Source organism: Melitaea cinxia, chromosome 10, assembly GCF_905220565.1.
Source record: "Melitaea cinxia chromosome 10, ilMelCinx1.1, whole genome shotgun sequence".
Classification (NCBI taxonomy): domain Eukaryota; kingdom Metazoa; phylum Arthropoda; class Insecta; order Lepidoptera; family Nymphalidae; genus Melitaea; species Melitaea cinxia.
In genome coordinates, this window is record NC_059403.1 from 4,309,870 (window position 1) to 4,331,526 (window position 21,657).

Genomic DNA, 21,657 nt, shown 5'->3' on the forward strand with positions numbered 1-21,657 from the left:
TATAATATATATCATTATTATTTTTTTAATGTAAATATTTACACTTTAAGTAGATAAGAATATTAAATAAAAAAATAAAATATGTTTACCATCGACATGCATATGTTCAACTTTTTTTGTTGAATGCATATTTTATTAAGGAAAATAAATTTCTCGACACGAACATCTCATAGATTGTAAGTGCTGATCCCGGACGAATTTCGGGATAAAAGGCCTCTATAGTAATCAGTGTTCAACTTTCAATGTATTCTACAAAGGGAAACAAATGTTCGTGATCCATCTATCTATCATTTCGTTTATTTTTATTTAATAATTTATTTTAACAATTTTTTATACGTACAAAATTATATACATAGTATATTTGTCATTTCTTATCCCTGTAAGAGATTTCTTCCAGCACACCCAAAAAGGAACGGTTACAGACAGAAATTAAAGTAGCTAGACGTACAATAAGAAAACATTAAATCATTGAAATATATATACTTATATACGTTTGTAATATGCATTTCTTTGACTTTTCTAAGATTTTATATTTTTAGGACGTTAAATCGTTTTTTTATTATTATTATTCATTTCTAAATTAAATTTTTTTGCAAGTTTTATCACCAACGCCGCATATTATGTAAGTAATATGAATCGTGGATTTATTTGTATTCATTAATATCGGTCAATAACAGTCTTAAACAAAAATATTTATAATACAATTATGATGATACATTGCTGCAGTAGTCAATAAAATTAGTAATAGCAAATTTTTCAAAAATACAATTAAAAAAGAGCAGATACCATCTTTAAAAGATATTACAAGCTATGAATATAAATGACTAAAACTGTGAGAAAAGTCTAGCCTCCAGTAATAAATTCGATTTTATTAAAAAAAATTATAAGCGGAAACTATGATGACTGATGACATCAGTTTCATCTCCTAAACATCGCTGTAGTGAACTTATTAACATCCATTATAAGTTTCAAAGTTTTCTTTGATAGATGACTTAAAATTGATGTTCTTGCAATCAATACTGTTTCCTTATTTATCTACGCTGACATCTAAGGTCAGATGAACTATTTGTTTGTACGTAATCTTCTTAAAACCAAAGTTAATTTTTTTACCAATGATTTTAAAAGTTAAATAACAATATATAACGCTACGACTCATAAAAGTAACCGTAATTAATATAACCAAGTTATGGTAAGTAAGTTATAAGTTTTTAATTACCTAATTACTTATTTATAAATTTTTATACTTAACCTACTTACTGGGTACTACCTACCTACCTATTACCTAATAGGTATCAGAATTCAAAGTGAATAAAGTCCCAGGGAAGTCTAGTCAGATAACTTTGATGTTCTCAAAGATCATTAATTATCATAATTCACGCAAAGTGTAAGTGTAGTAACAACATTGTATATTTAAATTAATGAACGTGAAACGGAAACAAGTTCGTAAATTCTGGGACGAAACACAAGTTCGTAGACATTATGTATCATACTAAAATAGATTTGATTTCACTGCATTAAACACAATCACTCAACATACTTATAGGCCACGGAAGTTAATTGGGGTAGTTGTATCTTGATCAAAATCTGGTGAAGTTCCTCAAACTTACAGAAGGTAGATACTGGCACATAACAAATACTACTTCTATGTAGTATTGGTTTTTCTGTCGTGAGTAAAATAGCCAGATATCCTGGGGGTGAACTGTGTTGATAGCGGTACCCACGTTTTCGTCGAATCTTTTGGCAAGTTTCCACAGGTTACGGTAATGGCTACCACTATATAGACACTACTGTATAAAAACTGTTCTACTGTTCCTTCTCTGTTGAAAGGCTTTCGCTGATGTATTGATGCTTTGTCTTCCACGAGAAGAGAGGGAGATATCATACATACATATATAAAGAATGTGCGTATATAATAACATGGCATAACTTCCGAACGACTGGATCAAGTTGGTTTAATGTAAACCTCCAGCAGTACAACAGTTTTTTTTAACATTTAACTGACACCACTCTGATGTAGTAGTGCGTTTGCCTTGTCAGCGCCTACGTACGGTTAGATGGATAGACGAGGTGGATGTTTGTCCTCGTCATAGAACCTAATAGCGATAACTACTAGTAGGGAATATATCCGGCAACCCGCTGCAAAGTAGCCTCGTGGATTAAGCTCCAACCCTTCTCCTAGATGGAAAAAGAGGTCTATACCCAAACCTCGGATGTTAGAGGCTGAATCAATAAATAAATCAATCTTCGTGATATACTACGTAATAAATTACTCTTGTAAGTAGCAGTACACAAAAATAAAATATACAAATCTAAGGCATGCAACTTGTTGTAAATGTCCAAAACAACAATTTCTTATCCTCTAATTTCAGGTACACCAATAGGTAGGTATAAAAGCCGATCGAAACTATTGGAATAGAGTAGAAAGTTGGTTGATAAAGGTAACTCTCGAAATTGGAGAAACAAGTAAAGTGACTATACTCGTAATGCTTCAAAGAACAAATAGTTACAATGTTTGGAAATAAGTTGCAGTAACTATAAAACTTATTTCATGTCGAGATATGAATAAATATAATTATGAATTAGTATACCGTTATATGGATTACTAAGGATACGCAATAAAATTACACGGGAAGAAACAGGAAAGAGCAGAGAAGGAATAAATATGTTGGAAGATTATTTAATTATGATGATTATATAATATGTATGTTCCGTAATGTTTGTACAGGACATACAGATATTTTTCGCGATCGAGTGTTTGTTTGTATTACACGTGTTTTCGGATAATCAAAAAAAATGTCATAATAAAGTATGTATATAGTATATCATAATAAGTATAATCATAATAAATTATGTAAAATTAACTTGATGTAGTGTTAACCGTTTTGTAAGTTTTACAATAAAATTAATTTAGGGCAAGCCTTTTCGATTAAGGCAACTTATATTTACACACGCTTTCGGACAAAGTTTTTACCTTGAAGTTAATTGTTTTTAGGCAATTTCTCTCATATATAAAATATGCATGTGCCTACGGTCATTTAAAATAAATATTTATAATCTAATTTATCCCCACCTAGGCGCGTTCATGTTAAAACGCTAAGAATTATCTCGACTCTCGAGCAAGGGCGTCGCCTTCAGATAATGACTTGAAACTTAACGTATTATGATTAAATATTTAAACGTATGCTTTTCGATGTCTTCGTCCTTGAAAATTTTGTCACATAGTACTTGAATTCTGCTGAAATATGAATGGATTTAAATAATTTATACTTCTATGAGTATTGGATATGCTCAATAGCTTATATCGTGATAACTTTCGATGCTTTTTTAACAGATTACCTTTTTTATGATTCTTTTCCTGAACTTGTAAGGTAAGGTAAAATATCATATATTTTATGGCCTATAACTTTTGTCAATAAACATACTAGCTTAAGCATATATTTTTTTATGATTGGATCCATCGTCCTTCATATTGTTAGGAAATAAGTTAATGTATTTGCGTACCATCTAAGTGAAATGTAGGCTGATATATTATATAATCATATAATATTCATTTATATTACATAATTATACACGCATTAAGTTACATATACCTACCATCACACATAACTGTATTATGAAAATCAAGTTTCCTTAGTAAGTTAGTAAAATCATTGAGATCAACTTTTGGATGTGTTAAATAATGTTTGAATTTTAAAACAAAACTCACGTTACTCGATGTTAACTTTCTTGTAACATGCACATTTTTTATTACCTATTCATATCGTACCAGGCGCCTCGGCACTGGTTTAGTACGTGATGTTTTTACACAAACCCACATATCCTCCCTAATGATGAGAAAAAAATTATTATAATTTTAGACGTTTTATCTATATACTAGGTATTTCATAAAATAAAAATAGGAAGAGAAAAAATGAGTAAAATTAGTCTGTATTGAAATCATATTTTATCAAACTATGATTATTTAAAAATTTCTGGATAGAATCGATTTTCGTTAGGAAAATTAGTACAGCTGAAACGATCATCGAATTATTCATAAAGCCTAATAATTAAAAATATGAACTACTCTGTAGAGCCTTGGACTGTGTACCACAACAAATAAATACAATAAAATATGTTAACATCACAAGTGAAAACAATTTAATTCAACAATCTGTAAACACGCAATTTGTCAAAATTTATTGCCAGAGAGAGGTTGTACCTCGACCTTACAGAAGAACGCAGCTAAATAATACTCCTTTCAAGCAGTGTTGTGTTCCTGTGATGATTATGGTTACCAGAGCTGGAGAGAGAGGGGGGGATTGAGGGTAGAGGCATCGACGCGCTTGCGGAGCTTCTGCTTGTGTGTAGTACAACTGATATAATTATCAAATTATTTATCAAGTCTAAGGACAAATGAGAACTATGTGGAAAAGCCAAAAAAAAATTAGAAAAAAAATTCTACTATATGTAAAAACACAATTCTTCCAAAATTCATTGTGATATAAATAAACTAAGTCCCGAAACTCCTTGATTGAAACTTTGATGTGAAGGCAGAAAACAGAAAATGGAGTTATATTTTTAAATCCGATGCGAGCGATTATTTTCTTCGCAGTAATGGAGTCTCAATTCGTTAACTTAGCACTGTTGATTTTCCTTAACTGTAATTAAATGTTGCAGTTGAAACATACCGATTATTTGATAATACTTATCTCGCAACATAAGCAAACTAATTCTATTTAATGCTAATGTTGTTTATTCCACTTATACTGTGACAGAGAAGCTTAAGTAGCCCTTGTCCTTGTTAGAGCCGGAACCAGTAAGAAGTCATAGACAAACCTTTATAAATGTGTCCACAGAAATAAAATAATATAAAACGTTTGAACGTAATTAATTTATTTAACAGGCTCAATGTAGCCTTACTTATCTACATCGCCTGCACCTGTGAGAGTTCTAAGTGTATAATAGTAATGTTTTTTTGAATATTGTGACATAGTAGTAAGTATTTATAGCAACAAAATACAATTATTGTGCTTGTTCGTAAACGAAAAAAGCCGATTACAATTTACATTGACAAGTAATACAACAAAAAAAAATCAATAAATAGCTACGCATTATTAAAGATAACTCAAAAAGTACTCGCCAGATCTCCATCAAAATATAATGGGAACACACAATATGACCAACTTTCGATTAAAAAATGAATCATTAAAATCGGTACCCACACCGAATAAAGAGTTTTGTTTCAACATACATAAAAAAAATCAGTCGAAATGACAACATTTTTCGTATTCGGTTAAAAAAGGGTGAAACAAAATAGCTTCTACGGTTTACTGCCAACCGCCGTGATGGATTTACTGGCGAGATCAACGAGTAAACCTTTTTTTTTAAATAATTGTCGGCCTTGTCGTTCACGAGCCTTCCGTACTCCGGTTTCAGTTTGGTGTGAATATTTTTTTGGTTTTCGTGCATGTTGAGAGAAGATCAAATAGATTCGTAAACTAATACTGAGAATGTTAAGTGCTGAGTTCTTTAAAAAATTTTTGAGCTTCATGGTGAAAATAATGAAAATATAAAAATTAATATCTCATTTTTATTTTTTTGATTCCTCTATCATTAGATTTATTTCGATTACACGAGTGTCCGACAAACTCCAACGCTTCGCACGCTTCCGCCTGTAATATCCCACTGATGGGCATAGGTCTCTTTCCCCGTGTTGGAGGACAAAATCCAATGCGAGACAAAATTAAAATTTTAAACATAATATTTAAAAAAAAAGTGAAGAATGATCGTAATATATTTCTAGTTTAGCTTTTAGTTTTAATCAAAAGAATCACTATACACAATTTCAAAGAGAAAATATCTATATTAAAATAATATCAGCTTCCTCGGCTGAATATTGAAAAATATGGGACGTCGAGGAATACCGAGATGTTGTTTATATTCTCACGTTGTTTGAGGATAAGTCGGAGAGACGCGATAATCATAACTATTTATACGTAATAGATCAATAAAAGTCGCATTTTTATATAATTTTTTTTATATGATAACATTTGTTGCGAGGTTTTTCGTTGACGTTATTTATACTGAGATGTCAAATAGGTACTCTTCAAAAACAATGTTAAGTGCACTAAAATTATTTAATTATTTTTTGTAATAATAATTTCTTTTGGCAGCTAACAATCGTGATAAAATTATCGCTTCGGTTCAGCCTGTATTATCCCACTGCTGGATATATAGACCTCTTTCCTCGGATCGGAGATTAATCAACCACGCTGCTCCAATGCGGGTTTGGCGGATATATTGCTCACTATGAGTAACGATCAGCAACTATGATAAAAACCGGGACCGAAGGCTTAACGTGCTCTCCGAGGTGCGGTGGGGAGACCCCCAAGGACTTCAGAAACACCCAGACCACGGCAAACACCTGTATGGCCAACACAAATGTTTGTCATGTGCGGCGATCGACCCGCAAGCGCTACAACCACAAGCCAGTGCTGTGACCGTTGCGCCAACGCGGCGTCATAATAAAATAATAGGTATATAGGATTTTTAAAAGCGCTATTCTACTACAACATATATTCTACATAACACACTAAGTGCAAAATCTGAAATTATTTGATGAATTTTTAGTAATTACGGTTATATTGAGGGTTTGAGTCAAAATGTAGCTTTTAAAATTTATAATTGTTAATTCATTTATGTATAACATCAAAGGCGGAGTATCATTTTTACTGAGAATTAATTATAGAATTAATTAAATACATCCAAAAAGCGTATAATCTAGAATAAACTTGATGAAAATCTATGAAAGGGAGACAATAGAAACGAATAAAGTAATTATCATGGATGTTGTGAAGCTAGGCTTTATCAACTTAATGAACGAAGTTGAATCCTGTATTTACGCTCAAGTTTTCTAATAAGCGACCACCCAGCGTAACTCAAGATTATTAATAGAATTTAAATCAGCTCACGTGTTCATGACAGCCTAAAATTGGAATGCCGCTATAAATGAAATAAGAATTCCTTTAATCGACACTCAGTTTACGCAGCTAACACACAATAATAATAATAATACAATTTATTGCACACCAAAAACAGAAATAATTAATACATAGCAAAGAAAGAAAAATATTAACAATATATTCAAGGTACAAAGGGCGGCCTTATCGCTAAAAAGCGATCTCTTTCAGGCAACCTTAGAGCAAAGGAAATGGTCTAGCGTCAGCATAGGTGTACAAGTTACAACAAATTTATAAGAAATATTCAAATAATTAAACATGTACATACATACATACATACATAAATACATACACACTGACATATATACATACATACCCACACATTGGTAAGCTTAAATCAATTATTAATTGTTTTATTAAAAATACTTTTACAGGGGCTTTTTTCCCTTTTAAGGCGAATTGGATTAACGCTATTGTATTTAAGTGAAGAATCACTTAAATACTATACAACAATTGTTGTCAACAATATAATTTATATTAATTTTAAATTCTTAAACTTTAATTATGTTAAGCTAGGTCTACTTTTGCTGAATCTCTGCACAAAATTTATTAAATCTTTTTAAATGTCAATAAAAATGAAATTCTAATTTTAAAATTGAAAATATGCAAAATAGCCGTAATCGCATATATTTAAATTGTGACCACACGACTGAAGTAAAACTTTTTTAGTTGTTTTAGTAATATACGAAAAGTAACGCTCTCTCTTTTTATCTTCACTAACTTATTTCTCCTTCTCAACTTCCCTTCGCCTAACACGATCACATTTTTCGTAACGCTCTCGTCACGCATTCACCAGCTCACTCCCCAAGCAAAGCGTGCGTAAAGAAAAAATATTCGATATTTATATATATATTCGATTTTTGTATTAATTTTCAGGGTCCCGACACCGCGTGGCTCAGTATCAAGCACAGGAGGTAGCAGCACTGGGTCCCGACTTGCGCGGCTTCTCACTCAAGGCGTACGTGGTACGCCTGAAGAAACTGGTGGCGATACACCACGCCGACTCAGTTGGGAAAGGTATGCATGCATATATTAGATATATCGGTCTATTTTAATTTGATTTTGACTAGTTAGCTAGCTAGCCCATTACCGCAGTTTTGATTTATGTAAATATGATTTATTTATACGTATATTTATGGAATAAAGTAGCTATGTTAATCAGTTGTTACCACTTTTATAACCAGACTGTCATATACAAAATATTAAAGGTATTAATTTTTTTAATTTAATGTTGAATTTTGGGTAAAATATGATAACTCTTATACTTAATTACTTTCCTAACTTGTTTAATGGTAAACGTTTCAATAGCTTGAGTTTTAAAGGATAACAGGGGTCCATTCATGCATACGAACTTGTAGGCTTCATAGATTTTACAATTTCTAATTAAAATTCAAAAAATAATCCTATCAATAAACGACTAACCTCTTTCTTTAATTAAAAATCAAAAACGGTTTTCAAAATTGTAAATAATATTATTTTGGTTTATGTACCGTGTATACATCCATATGCATTTAATAAAAAGCAGTTATTTTAATGTTACAAACAGACACTCCAACTTTATTTATTTGTATAGATTTTGCCCACAGACAAATACAATGACAGATAAACCTCAGTGATAATGTAATGTTTTGGGTCCTACATTATGAACGACCTATCCGTTCAGAAGACCACACGCCATCTGTCTACGTATGAATATATAAAATCCTTGTATAGGATCAAAGTTTAGTAAACCTCGCATCCTGTAACCTTTAACATTTGTTCTTGTAACCTGTTACCTTGTTTATTTTGTAACTTTTGTGGCCTTTGTAACCCTTGTCCATTATTGAAACTCCTTTGATAAAGTCTTTACTTTAAAACTCAAAAGTTAAAAATAAGTTTGTATCGATGTTTGATTCTTCGAACACGCTTTTTACAAAATTAAAATTACAGTTAAAAATATTACATAAGAAATTTAAGAACAGTTTGAAATATACATATAAAATATGGTACTTATACTAGGTATGATACTTACATATACTAATAATTTAATACTAGGGAAATTATAAGAGTCCGCCGAAAAAGTGTACGAAATCCGCCTGACGATAAGCGGACATCGTAGCCTATGGACGTTCTCAACACTAGAAGCATTGCACCTCTTCTCAACCTCCCCAAGAGCTCTTCTTACTTCACTCACCACGATTATAAGACTCTCTATAGAAGCAAAACAAGACAAAATAACTATTTTTAGAATGTTTGTTTACATGTTTGTTCTCGCATCCCTTTTGAGTTAGCACATTTTTAATGCACTAAGCTTTATATAGCTGTAATTCTTAAGATCTAATTTATTGTGAAACATTTCATTTTACAGTGAAAGTGTCACACACATAATAAGCAACAAAGATATAGTTATAGCTGACTATCACAGAATAAAGGGAACAAAATATGTATATCTACCATTAAAACGTAATAGCATTTTCTCTCGCGTTACATTTAGTACTCCGCCTCTCTATGATTGTTAACTTTCAGCGCTTAACATGTTCACCTGGCCTGTGAGTTTGAATTATAAAGATAATTCTTTAATATTTAGATTTAGTTATTATTAAACATTACTAGTTACTACGTATTATTAATATTTATAAATTATATTTTATTTTATTATAAATACAATAAAAAAATCTTTAACAATCCGTAACTTTGTACAAATTACTGAATAACAAAAGGTCCCGTTTTTTTTGTGCTACTAATATTATAAATGTAAGCACAAGTTAAATTAATGCATACGTGAAGGCTTAACACATACATATAACCAAATTCTGGTACAACCAGATGTTTCAGTAAACATGTCGGAGCATTGGAGCTAACTAAATCAGCTGTTAGCTTACTGTTCCGTGAATAATTTCCAAAATAACGTTGTCCTTACATTTTACATTACATTTACAATTTTAGTCCCTTGTCTGTAATCTCTTGTAATAAAGAAGTCAACTTTCAGATTTTACTTCATAATTATTTGTATTAATTATTGTAACTGTAAGCTTATATATTAAACAGTTATACAATTATATCAAAAAATAAGGATTTAAAGTCAAATATTTCTTCCCTCTTCTAGCAGTTAGAAGGTTATTTATGATATATTAAATAATAACTAGTAGTGAAGGTACTAAAATTAAAAAAGTAGACACAAGAAAAAGACAAAAATAAAAAAGACTAGCTGTTTTTTTTTAAATAATGATTACAATATTATTAAAAATATTTAAAGTGTTAACTGTTTTGATGTGTAAAACACAAAAATATATTTTACAATAATTAATTTAAAAATGAATAAACGACTTATGCATCTTAGCTCATATTTTTATTTAAAAACAAAATAAACTATTGCGCATTCTATCTATCCATTATTTGTGTTGTAACAAATAACAACTGGAACATGTATGTAATTCGAATTGACGGCGCGCGGGTGTCGCGTTCGATCACAATGAGAAAGTGCCATTTTCGATTTTTGAACAAGCTAGCTTTTTCTCTTTATAAGCAGTTAACGAAATTCGATTTTCTGACTTTAAAAAAGGTTTTAGTACATTGTTGCGCGTTTTAAAGAGCGTGTCTCGAAAAACGATCTAATGTCCTACTCTACGTTAAATTTTTAATGCTCAATTCATTTTATTGATGTTACACAGAATTGACTTAAGTTAAATAAAATAAAAAAAAATAAACATTTACAACATACACACACAGTCATCTGTTCCTAAAGTAAGCAGCTTAATGCTTGTGTTGGTAACAGACGACTGGTATAGACACGTTTTTTTTGCGATAAACATACATGTAAATAATACATATATAAATAAATATGTATGTTACACCCAGACTCGGGGCTCACCTCGAGTTCGATTTCGATTCCCAAATCGAACCCACAACCCCGCAATAGAAAGCAGGGTCACTACAAACTGCGCCAACCGGCTAGTCAAAGTTGGTCAAGGCAGGTTAGTCAAGTTGGTTCCTGGGATTCACATTTATATGTATAACGTGAAACACGAATGCATGAACATTCTTGTTGAATAGTATAATTTCTCATATTGACCAAATCAGAGTATCAAGTTAATTTTTTCTGTTGAAGTTGCTAAGTCCTTGCATGTTCTAGATTACATTAGTACTATCCAAGTATTGGTTTATGATTTTCTTTCATACCATTTACGTCTTAAAACTTGTAATTGAACACTATAAAAGTCCTGTCTTTTATCTTTTTAACTTTTAATGGAACATCTCGCTTTCAAGTAGCCATTATGTGTACGATGACGTACCCATTGTCGCAACAGATTATTTTTAATTAATGTAACTATATATTGACCAGACAGTAACCGGATATTTTGCACCGGTATCGTCTCACGGTTTTCAATAAAGTACGTATCAGTAATCAAGTTGTTTATCCGGATTCTAGAGGTCGCGTGTCTTGACACAATGAGGTCGTGGCTTCGGATATATATCGCGCCATTTATCTTAGACACGTGAAAACATACAACGATTACGTTAATTAAGTCCACAGTACTGTTTTCATTTATTAAGAATTCGATAAGGTGAGGTAATCGTTTTCCAGCATTAAATAAGTTTTCTTTTAATAGAAAGAAGAACTTAAAATGCTATGAATTTTTAATATATTACTTTTACAGATTTTAGATTTAATATTTTTACAGAGCTTAATATCGTTGATATACTCGAATATCTTAAATAAAAATAATCTGCTTTGGATTAATATTAAAATATAATGGAAATGCCATCTAACATTAAAAATTTAACATAATACTATATAAAAAAAAGTATAGTACGTATTATTTTTTGCTTTGTTACGACACGGGGACACGGAGAAATGAGAAGACGACAGGGTGAGGATGCGACGACACGACACCGCGACAACACGAAGACACGACGACGCGATGAACGAATAGGGAGGAGGCAGTAGAGAAGAACTTAACGTAGGATAATCTTTATCCTAGCGGGGTCACACTTTCTGAGAGCAACCGGTCATAAGGCACAAGTAGGGACACTATTAAGAGCGTGCACGAACTAAGCGCCAGATATTAGTGTACCACCAGAAGTGCATTTCCTAATATATTATTTGCCATCTTGGGTAACTAATATAGATACAAAGACACGTTTATATCTATGTATTGATGACATACACTGGCTTAAAATATTTCACAGGTCTGATAAATTGTTAAAAATTTCTTTAAATACTATTCAACGAAAATATTCTGATTGGTAAAATTCAAAACCAAAATCAAAAATAGCTTTATTCAATAGGTCTCAAGAGCACTTACGAATCGTCATTTTACAAATTAAAATTTTAAAAATAAATTATTATATTTATAAAAGTAAAGCTACCACCGATTGGGAATGTAGATTCTGCAGAGAAGAATCGGCAAGAAACTCTGCAGTTATTCTTTTGAAAAATAATATATTAACTGTGTTTAGGTATAAAATTAGTTGCAACATGTTGCATAATTTTTTTTAATAAAAATTTTAAATTTATGTTGAGACAATTCCAAAATTATTTGTGGGATTTTATTATACATGCGAATACTATCAAGTTTATACGAATGGATGATAATGGTATTGGGGCTTCATTTTATGATGCACTAGCTAAACTGCAAAATTTAAACTCAATAGCAAAATTCTAGTTTTAGAAGTGGAATTGATTGCAATATCTGAATGTTTATCTTGCATTTATTGTGCCACGGTAATCAATTTGTTATAACTATTTAATTATTCTAAAAGTGCCTTACAACATATAGCTCGGTGCACCTCAGGTAAACGAGGGCAGTTTTAGCTTATTGTATTTTGGAAACGTTTCAAATTTAAAGAAATATGGTAAGGATGTTAAATTTTAGTGAATCTCATCTCATATAAACTTGATTGGTAATGACGCTGCAGATATGGATGCAAAAATTGGGATTGTAGACGGTATACTTGTAAACCATGTATCTATCTTTTTTTACCGATTTTTGTGAGAAAGTAAAATTAAGTGGTTTGACAACTGGAAAGACTATTAACAAAAGATCAGTTAAAAATCTATATGGTATAAAATAAAACAATTCATAACGAGCCGCCCAAGATAGGGTATCTTGGGCGGCTCGTTTTATAATGCAAACTTAAGTTGACAAATATTGGTTACTAGTTTAAGTCTTCGATCTGGTCACGCTTCATTGAATGCATTCGGGTTCATGATGAAAGTTGTTCAGTCTCCTAATTGTACAGTAAGTAGGTAATACGAGAAGATGTATACCACACTTTAGTGGAGAGTGCTCGGATCTAAGCCGAATGCAGATATTTGAAAGAAGGAATGGATATTAATTTTAGATGTGTAGTAGTTTGCAATTCGATTCTGTCTAATCCTACGTCAAAACTAGCGATCAAAATGTATTGTATATTTTCAAAATTAATAAGATTAAAAGTACAGTGATTTTGTTATGAAGAACAATGGGGCTGACATAGTCGCTAAGCGACGAAGCCTCTTCTATAAATGAAGAAAAAAACTGCTTTTCTCATTTTGACATTTTTTTTTCGAAGTGTAGAGTGCTGTTTGCTATATTGGTCTTGACAGCGTCAACGCGTGGAGTGGCCGGGTACTGAGACCCAGCCGTAATTTTGACATTTGTTAGCCAGTAAGGTATATTTATTCCTCTGTATAAATTATACGTCCGTATAGCGTGATGTAGCTGAGGTCAGCGCCATCTAGCGACGAGTGCGTTTCACAACAATGTCATCTTATTTTAATAAGGTTTGTTACATAAGTAATATACGAAATAATATTTTTATCATCTTAAAGTTATTGTAAGACAATTTTAAAATTAGATTATTTACATAGATTTCAACAAACTTCGTTCATTTAATAATTAATAAGAACAAGTAAGTATGCTATTTTTATAATTACCAAGTAAAATCAGCCTTCAAATAAAGAATGTATAACACAATGAAAATCCTTTAATTTAAAGTGATTATAAAATTCTTAGTTTAATCACTAAATTGACTTTTAGAAACGACGCGACATTTATATAGTTAATTACAAAAATAGTATGATTATAACCTTATTAAGTAATTAAATAACTTTTAACTACAGATAAGGAGCTATAATACAACCAATTTAAGATATTTTGTAATAGAGTATAGAATGTATTTACATATTTTTTAAGGCTATTTGATAGATAAACTGTTACTTTAATGCCACTTTCTGCTCAAAATATTATAAAGGTGTGTTATAAAGTCAGTAAAAGAATTTATGTATGTCTATCGACAGCTGATTTGATCACAGATTCCACAGAGACCACTTTAACTCGGAAAAAACATTGGAATTTAAATAGATATTTATTTCTGGTAGAGTTCGGTTTGTTTTTATAAACACCTGATAGCGATTTTTACTTCAAATAAGAAAATTATCCTACGACCCATACATACTTGAGCAGCTTAGTAGATGAGGTTTCAATACTTCTTCTGCAAAGTAGAGGAGAAGTTTGACTAAAAATGTTTAATTCCCAGGCTAGTCCCTATTGCCATTATATTTATAATTGTTATGTATTCATAAATATCAAATGCACAGTCGTCTGTTAGCAAAATTACAAGTGAAGAGACTAGAAACCCACAAAATGGCCACATATTTAAACTTAACAAACTTCGTAGTTGAAAACAAACAGAACTTTGTCAATATTTTAAATAAAGGACTGGTAACAATATTTGTAAACTTTATTAAATTAATTTTAATAATCATATATTTATTAATAAACTTGACATTCCCTTATTTACGCGTTGAGTTTAAAGTAATTATTCCCCTATGATGTCATAAAATAATGTTTTAAAATTTTCGATGCTTTTGGTGATCGATTAAATGATAAAAAATATATATAGAAAAAGCTAAATGCTTTACTAACTCCTCTCACTCGATTAAACTCCGTATCGGAGGCTCGTAAAAACAAACAATACAAGCACATCTGTGACCGACACAAACGTTTTTCATGATCCGTGACTTTCTGACGCAACAGAAAGTTGTCACTGGGGTCACTGTGACCCCCCCCCCCCCGGATGTTTCTCCTCTCACCTGCGGTGGGACCACGGGGACGCTGAGCAGTTCCGCGATCCCACCGGCATTTGTCATAACTCGTCGCATAAGCGATCTCCGAGAGTCACTGTGATCGCCACGTCAATCTTTCGTCAACAACAAAATGTGTTCATTACTATTATAATTTATCGATTACAAAAAAATTAACAAATCTTGATATTCATAGTATATTAATATGGATAGATCCAACATCATTTAGTATACTACTAGCTTTCCTGTCACCGCTTCATCTGCATGGATTACACGATTTTTGCTGATCTGTTTTTTTCCAGTTAAAATATTGCCTACATTACTAAATGATAGCGAATGAAAATAAAAATTAAAATCAGTTCAAATAGTAGTCTTTGACTTTTGACCGACTTTAAAAGGAGGAGGTTACACAATTCGACCGTATCGACTTCATCGTTTATGAACCGATTTTGATAAAAAAAATGTTTGTTAGAAAGAAGATATCCCAAGGGATCCATGATAAGGAAGGTCCCATGATAAAGAAACCAGGATTTGATGATGGAATCCCATAGAAATCGAGAGAAAGCCCCGAAAATCTGCATAACTTTTTACTGGGTGTACCGATTTTGATGATTTTTAATATAAGCGAAAGCCGATGTTTATCATATGGTCACATTTAAATTTCATTGAGATCTGATTACAGCTTTTGGAGAAATCTTTGATAATGCGTATTTACTTGACTATTTTTTCGTAGGTAACGTTGTATTACTTTTTGCTGTAATTAAAGTCGTTTTTTTTTTCGTTTGCCAGCAGACACAATAATCGTCTACTTACGTTGTAATACTTGTTGATGTAATTGAAGTCGGTTTCTTTCGTTTGCTAGCATATTTCTATATCCATTAGAAATATTTAAAGTACAAAATACAACTATTTCTTCTTTATAATATTCGGTGTAGTTAACATAACAATATAGGCCCTCCTTGTTCAGTCAAGACCATCTTGACCGGGTAAACGGTCAGCCAATCCGTCAAGGATGAAGTAAAAAGGTTTTTAGGTAGAATAGGTTCCATTTCGTACTAAATGATGTCACTATCCCAAAGGTTAATGAGCTTGAAAATGTTTTCGCCAAGTGTATTGTCTAAATAAAAACTTGAAGTATTACGTTGTTCAAGATACATTAGACCTAACTAAAAACTTATTTTGAAGCTGAATGAAGATCGCAGACAACTGGGATGTTTGGTGCGAGTTTAGGCAAGTCAAGATGTCCAACAGTACGCTGCCATAAGCCAATGTCTATAGACCAAAACCTCAAAAAACATACTGATTTAAATGTTCTAAATAAAATAAATTTTCGTCTTCAATAATGTAACCAACAACAAGGAGACACTACCAGTTTTCTTGAAACTACTTCAACAAGACATTCATCAATATATCAATGTACTTATTAATAATATGATTATGAAATAATATGATTATGAAATAATGTGATTATTATTTCATAACGCATTATATTTTAAATTCTAAATATAAAAATTCATTTAAAATATGAGATATTTCAAATTGATTTCCAATGAACATAACTACAAAATATTTTTTTTCAAGAGATTCACATTCGAGTTTTATTTCCACTGTAGCAGATACCGCTAGCTAACGTAGAGATGCTACGAACAGGTAAAAAATATTTTTTTCCAACCAGAATTGAAAGTACCATTTGTAGAAATCCACCTCAATTTATGTTCCTCGTGTTACAAATAAAATGCGAATATACAGCTATTCGAATTTTATCAAGTGATTATAGAGTGATGTTTAAATAGAATATGTGTTCGTTCGTATCGTTATATTGATACGTCACTTTAGAAATAGTCTTAATATCGCTTCAGCCTGTAATATTCCACTGCTGGGCCTCTATAGGTTTCTTTTCCCACTGTAGGTGAAGGATCAGAGCTTAATCCAACACGCTGCGCTAATGCGGGTTGGCGGACATATTCCCTACTATGAGTAACGATCGCTATCACGTGTATATGATAACAAACGGGACCGACGGCTTAACGTGCTCTTCGAGGCACGGTGGGGAGGGCCAACAAAGACTGCACAAACACACAGACCACGGCAAACATCTGCATGACCAATACAAATGTTTTTCGTGTGCGGCGATCGAACCCGCAACCGCCAACGTAACAGCCACAAACCAGGCTGTAACCGTTCCGCTAACGCATTGTCAATAGTGTTTTTTTTTTATAATTAGATAGGCTTTGCGTTATTTCACCTGATGTTAAGTGAGAATGTGGTCTAGGATGGAGCACGCTTACCCAGAAGTAGCCTATTCACTCGTGACTTAAAGATTCCCAGCCATCCGGAAACACATGTATAGGCATAATATGACTATAATATACTGTAATAATAAAATGTCGTAACAATTGTTATCATATAGTAAGGTATAATTATGGGACCGGAAGTGACCCATATTACTCGGATTGTGCTTTAAGTCACACAGTCTGCTGTCATCACTAAGTTATGAGGAATGGTATGTAGGTACATTATAGTTGTGTGTTATAAAAAATCACAACTCAAAATATGTTTTACCTTTTGACATTTTTTTAAAAGTGAACACCTATACTTCTTCATCCTTCTTCTCTTCATCATTCATGTGTATTATTTCTTTGTATTTTATTTCAAATTTAAATTATTATTATAAAAAGACTGTAATTTCCCACCCGAAATCCAATAACGGAGTTATCGAATAACCAAATGACACTCATAACCATTATCATAATTTTTATCGATTTGTTTTAATCTTTACATCACTAGACGAGTTTCAAAGTTAAGGTAAAACGCTTAAGTGCTGAAAGGGGTTTGGGTAATTAAGGACGGGTTGGCTTTCAGCTGTCCTACCTCTCAACTGCATTCATATAGCTATAGTTGCCAAAAAATTATCAGTCAATTATCATCAGATAGAAAACACTTACCTTTAGTAGTTAAAAAAATTAAGTAATTTAGGAAATAATAACTGAACTGTATCAAATTAAAAAAAAACTATCTGTCAGGTCAGCAGATAGTTGTATATAGAAACGGCTGTAACACGTGTATTTAACAAAGCGCGAGGCAACGTTAAATTTAATTATCGTCGATGTCATAGTTTGATAAGCCTGTACGCTCGTATCATTCAATTTGAAGTTTCGTTTCACGCCTGCGAGCCACTGGGCCGTATGATGCGGGATTTGATAGAGGATGAAAATCTGGTCTAGTTGAGTTGTTCGGTGCGTTAAAATGATTACTAAAAAGTTTTTACATTCTGAAATTATGTATGTTATAATATTATTGTATATTTCGTATCGCAACCTTGTTATTTCATTTTCATATTTATTTTTAACTAATTGACCCGACAGACGGTATCTTGTCCTTAGAATTGTCAAACGCATCCAGTTGCAATAGTCGTTACTTTTCGGAAACTTTGTTTTGAGAAATTTTCATAAGTCAAAAAGAACTTTCTGCATGACAGTGGAAAATCGACTAGGATTGGTCCGGCTGATCTCGAGTCCTTAGTAACATATTAAGCGTATCATTTTTATTCACATAAATGTATTCATAAAGGCCATCTTATATAGACTTTATAGCGATGTTTAGTATATCTCTGTTTCACTGCATTATAATACGATGACTATTCTAGTGTAGTTATGCATAAGTTTCATTTTCAACGATGGCCATGGATAGATAGATAGATAGATAGATACTCTTTATTGTACACAACAACAATCAACACAATAACATATTACAAATAAAAAAAAAAAAAAAAAAAACAGTGTACAAAGGCGGTCTTATCGCTAGAGTAGCGATCTCTTCCAGACAACCTTTGGGCATATAGGACACAGCGTAGTGAAAAAGCGGTAGGGAAGTGTATTCAGAGAAGTGACAATTAGTGTCACCTAGAACAATATCAACTATCGAGTACAAATACACATACATATACAGCACAATACATACATACATACAGTATATGATTCCTGCTTGGAACGGATACATGGTGTTCGTGCCAATACTAGTACAGCAGAACCTTGATCTTTGCTTTGGTACACTACCTGTAACTAAGTGTATAAATAATTTCATTTCAGCTTGTACGTAAGAAAAAAACTATATATAATAGCAAACAAATATTTATATACGAAAAGATGTAAAAGGAGAATCATACTTAATTTTATGCCTACGTGTATACCGTTAAATATGAAATTATATGACGTGTATCTACTTATAAAAATAAATAACTAAAAATAGAGTGTTAATAATAATGTGAATCTAGATCGCTTGTCGTGGTCGCTAAATATGGGCTTCATAAGAAGGCTCAAAGTCGCTCAGCGGGCGATGGAGAGGGTCATGCTCGCTATTTCCCTACGTGATAGAGTCAGAAATCAGAGAGAGTCAGAAATGAGGATATCCGTAGGAAAGCTAAGCTAACCGACATTGTTCGACGGATCGCACAGCTGAAGTGGCAATTGGCAGGGCACATAACTCGAAGAACAGATGGCCGATGGGGAGGAAAGGTTCTCGAGTGGCGACCGCGTACCGGGCGCCGCAGCATTGGCAGCCCCCCACGAGGTGGACCGACGATCTGGTCAGGGTCGCGGGAAGCCGCTGGATGCGTGCTGCGCAGGACCGATCGTCGTGCATAACATTAAGGGAGGCTTATGCCCAGCAGTGGGCGTAAGTAGGCTGACGTGATGATGATGATGATGAGATAGCCTGCATAAATCAGTCGTATTAATAAATTACATATAGCATCGCGTTTAAAAACCAATTAATTAATTAATTAACTTTTATGGGCGTTGATGAATTCTCTTTCCAACGCACTCTGTCAATTAAGTACATACAACAGTAAATAATTTGTTCGTTTTATTTTCGTATCATTTAAATATTTTAAACGACCATTTAAATAATTCTTTTGACGCCTTAAGTTCGCCGTTTATTTACGTTATGTATGTATTTGCAGATACTGTAAACACAAAAACAAAAAACTTGCATGTTTTAACACACACACACATGTGTAAGTAGTAGTAGTAAAAGATTCGAATTACAAACGACCTCTCATCTGTGTAGTGTATCCATCAAACTGAGATGGGTGAAGGTCGTTTCTGGTACAGATTTTAGAGAGTATAGTAACTAGCAGTTACCTACAATTTCCTCTGGTCATAATTTAGTACCACCAGAGATAAGAAATATATTCTAATGACATATCCTAAGAGATAGTCCAATCAGAGACATGTGAAGCCTAAAATTTTCACTTAGGTAAATAATATGGCTATTTTTCAAATAATTGAGGAACAATTCATTTAAGTTATCAACAAATTTAACCTTAACTCTTTCTCTGAAAACCTTTTTATGAATTTAAATACGCAATTTTTTATCTACAACTTGAATACGAGTTGATAATCTCAAACATTTCTTACGTTATCAAATACTCTTACCCCTAAACACCCTAATTCCAATTCCTAACTTTTAAATTATACTCGACGTCGGAAGTTTGTACATCCCACAGCATGTATAATCAAAGACGCTCTTAACGTTAGCGCGTCTAAATTCGTCTCAAAGCGACTACCACATGAATGATGTATACCTTCGAGTTAGTGCAAAACTATTGATAATTTGTATTGTAAGATATTTGAACTAAGTAATCGTTTAGGTAGGTTTGGTAAGTAGCCTTCTTTATTTTATATTTATTATTTATTGACAAACTTTTTCGATTTATGAAACAGAATTTTGGATATTAAACAATTTACGATCTCAAAAAAATAACAGGACAAAAAATTAATTATGCTTTAGTTAAAATCTTTAGATGTGCGTACATATACCGAGTTTCATCGCAATCACTTTAATGGTTTTTGTCTAAAATAGTAACAAACATCCATCCATCTGTCCAGCAAACTCTAGTATATATAATATTAGTAGGATAATTAGGATAATAGGACTAGTAGGTAGGGTTAATAGTACTTCTATAGACTTCATGAGAAACATATAAATGTGAATGAATTATTAAAAGTAATCAAAAAGTATGCCCAAACAAAATTTGTTTTTTCAGTCAATTTAATGACTATAAAGGTGATCTAAGGTACTTTAATCAACCTTAATACAAGTATAAGTCAACAGAGTGAAATAGAAAAACAGCGCTAACTGCTTTTTGCGTCATGTATTTACATTTAAATGAATTTACTTATCCAAAAGGACTTGACAAAAGAGATATTTCGTAGTTAGTCGGTAGAAAGTCTATTTCGAAAACTGTAGCCTTTCATTATCAAAATACCTCAAGTTGGGACGCTTTAATGAACATGGTATTCAATTAAAATAGTTTGCACAACTATCACAAATTAATAAACAATAATGTGTAAATAGCTCATTTGTGTGTGTGTGTATGTGTGTGTGTGTGTGTGTGTGTGTGTGTGTGTGTATTATAATTGTGTTTGGTCGCAAATTCAAAAAAAAAAACGACTTCAATTATATCGGACAAATAATACAACTAAAAAATAGTCAAGTAAATATGCGTTATCAAATATTAAAAAAGTGGCTACTAGATCTTAATTAAATTTTAATGGGCTAAAACAAGAATTATCAAAATCGGTTTACCCAGTGAAAATTTAGCAGCAAAGA

At 32.2% G+C, this 21,657-nt stretch overlaps 1 protein-coding gene across 1 annotated transcript in view; it reads left to right on the plus strand.

Moving 5' to 3' along the window:
* Positions 1 to 21,657, plus strand: part of LOC123657385 — a 217,165-nt gene that overhangs the window by 90,635 nt on the left and 104,873 nt on the right. Inside the window, exon 4 of the mRNA XM_045592938.1 lies at positions 7,875 to 8,015. Coding sequence (XP_045448894.1) covers positions 7,875 to 8,015 — 141 coding nt within the window. The remainder of the gene's footprint in view (positions 1 to 7,874; positions 8,016 to 21,657) is intronic.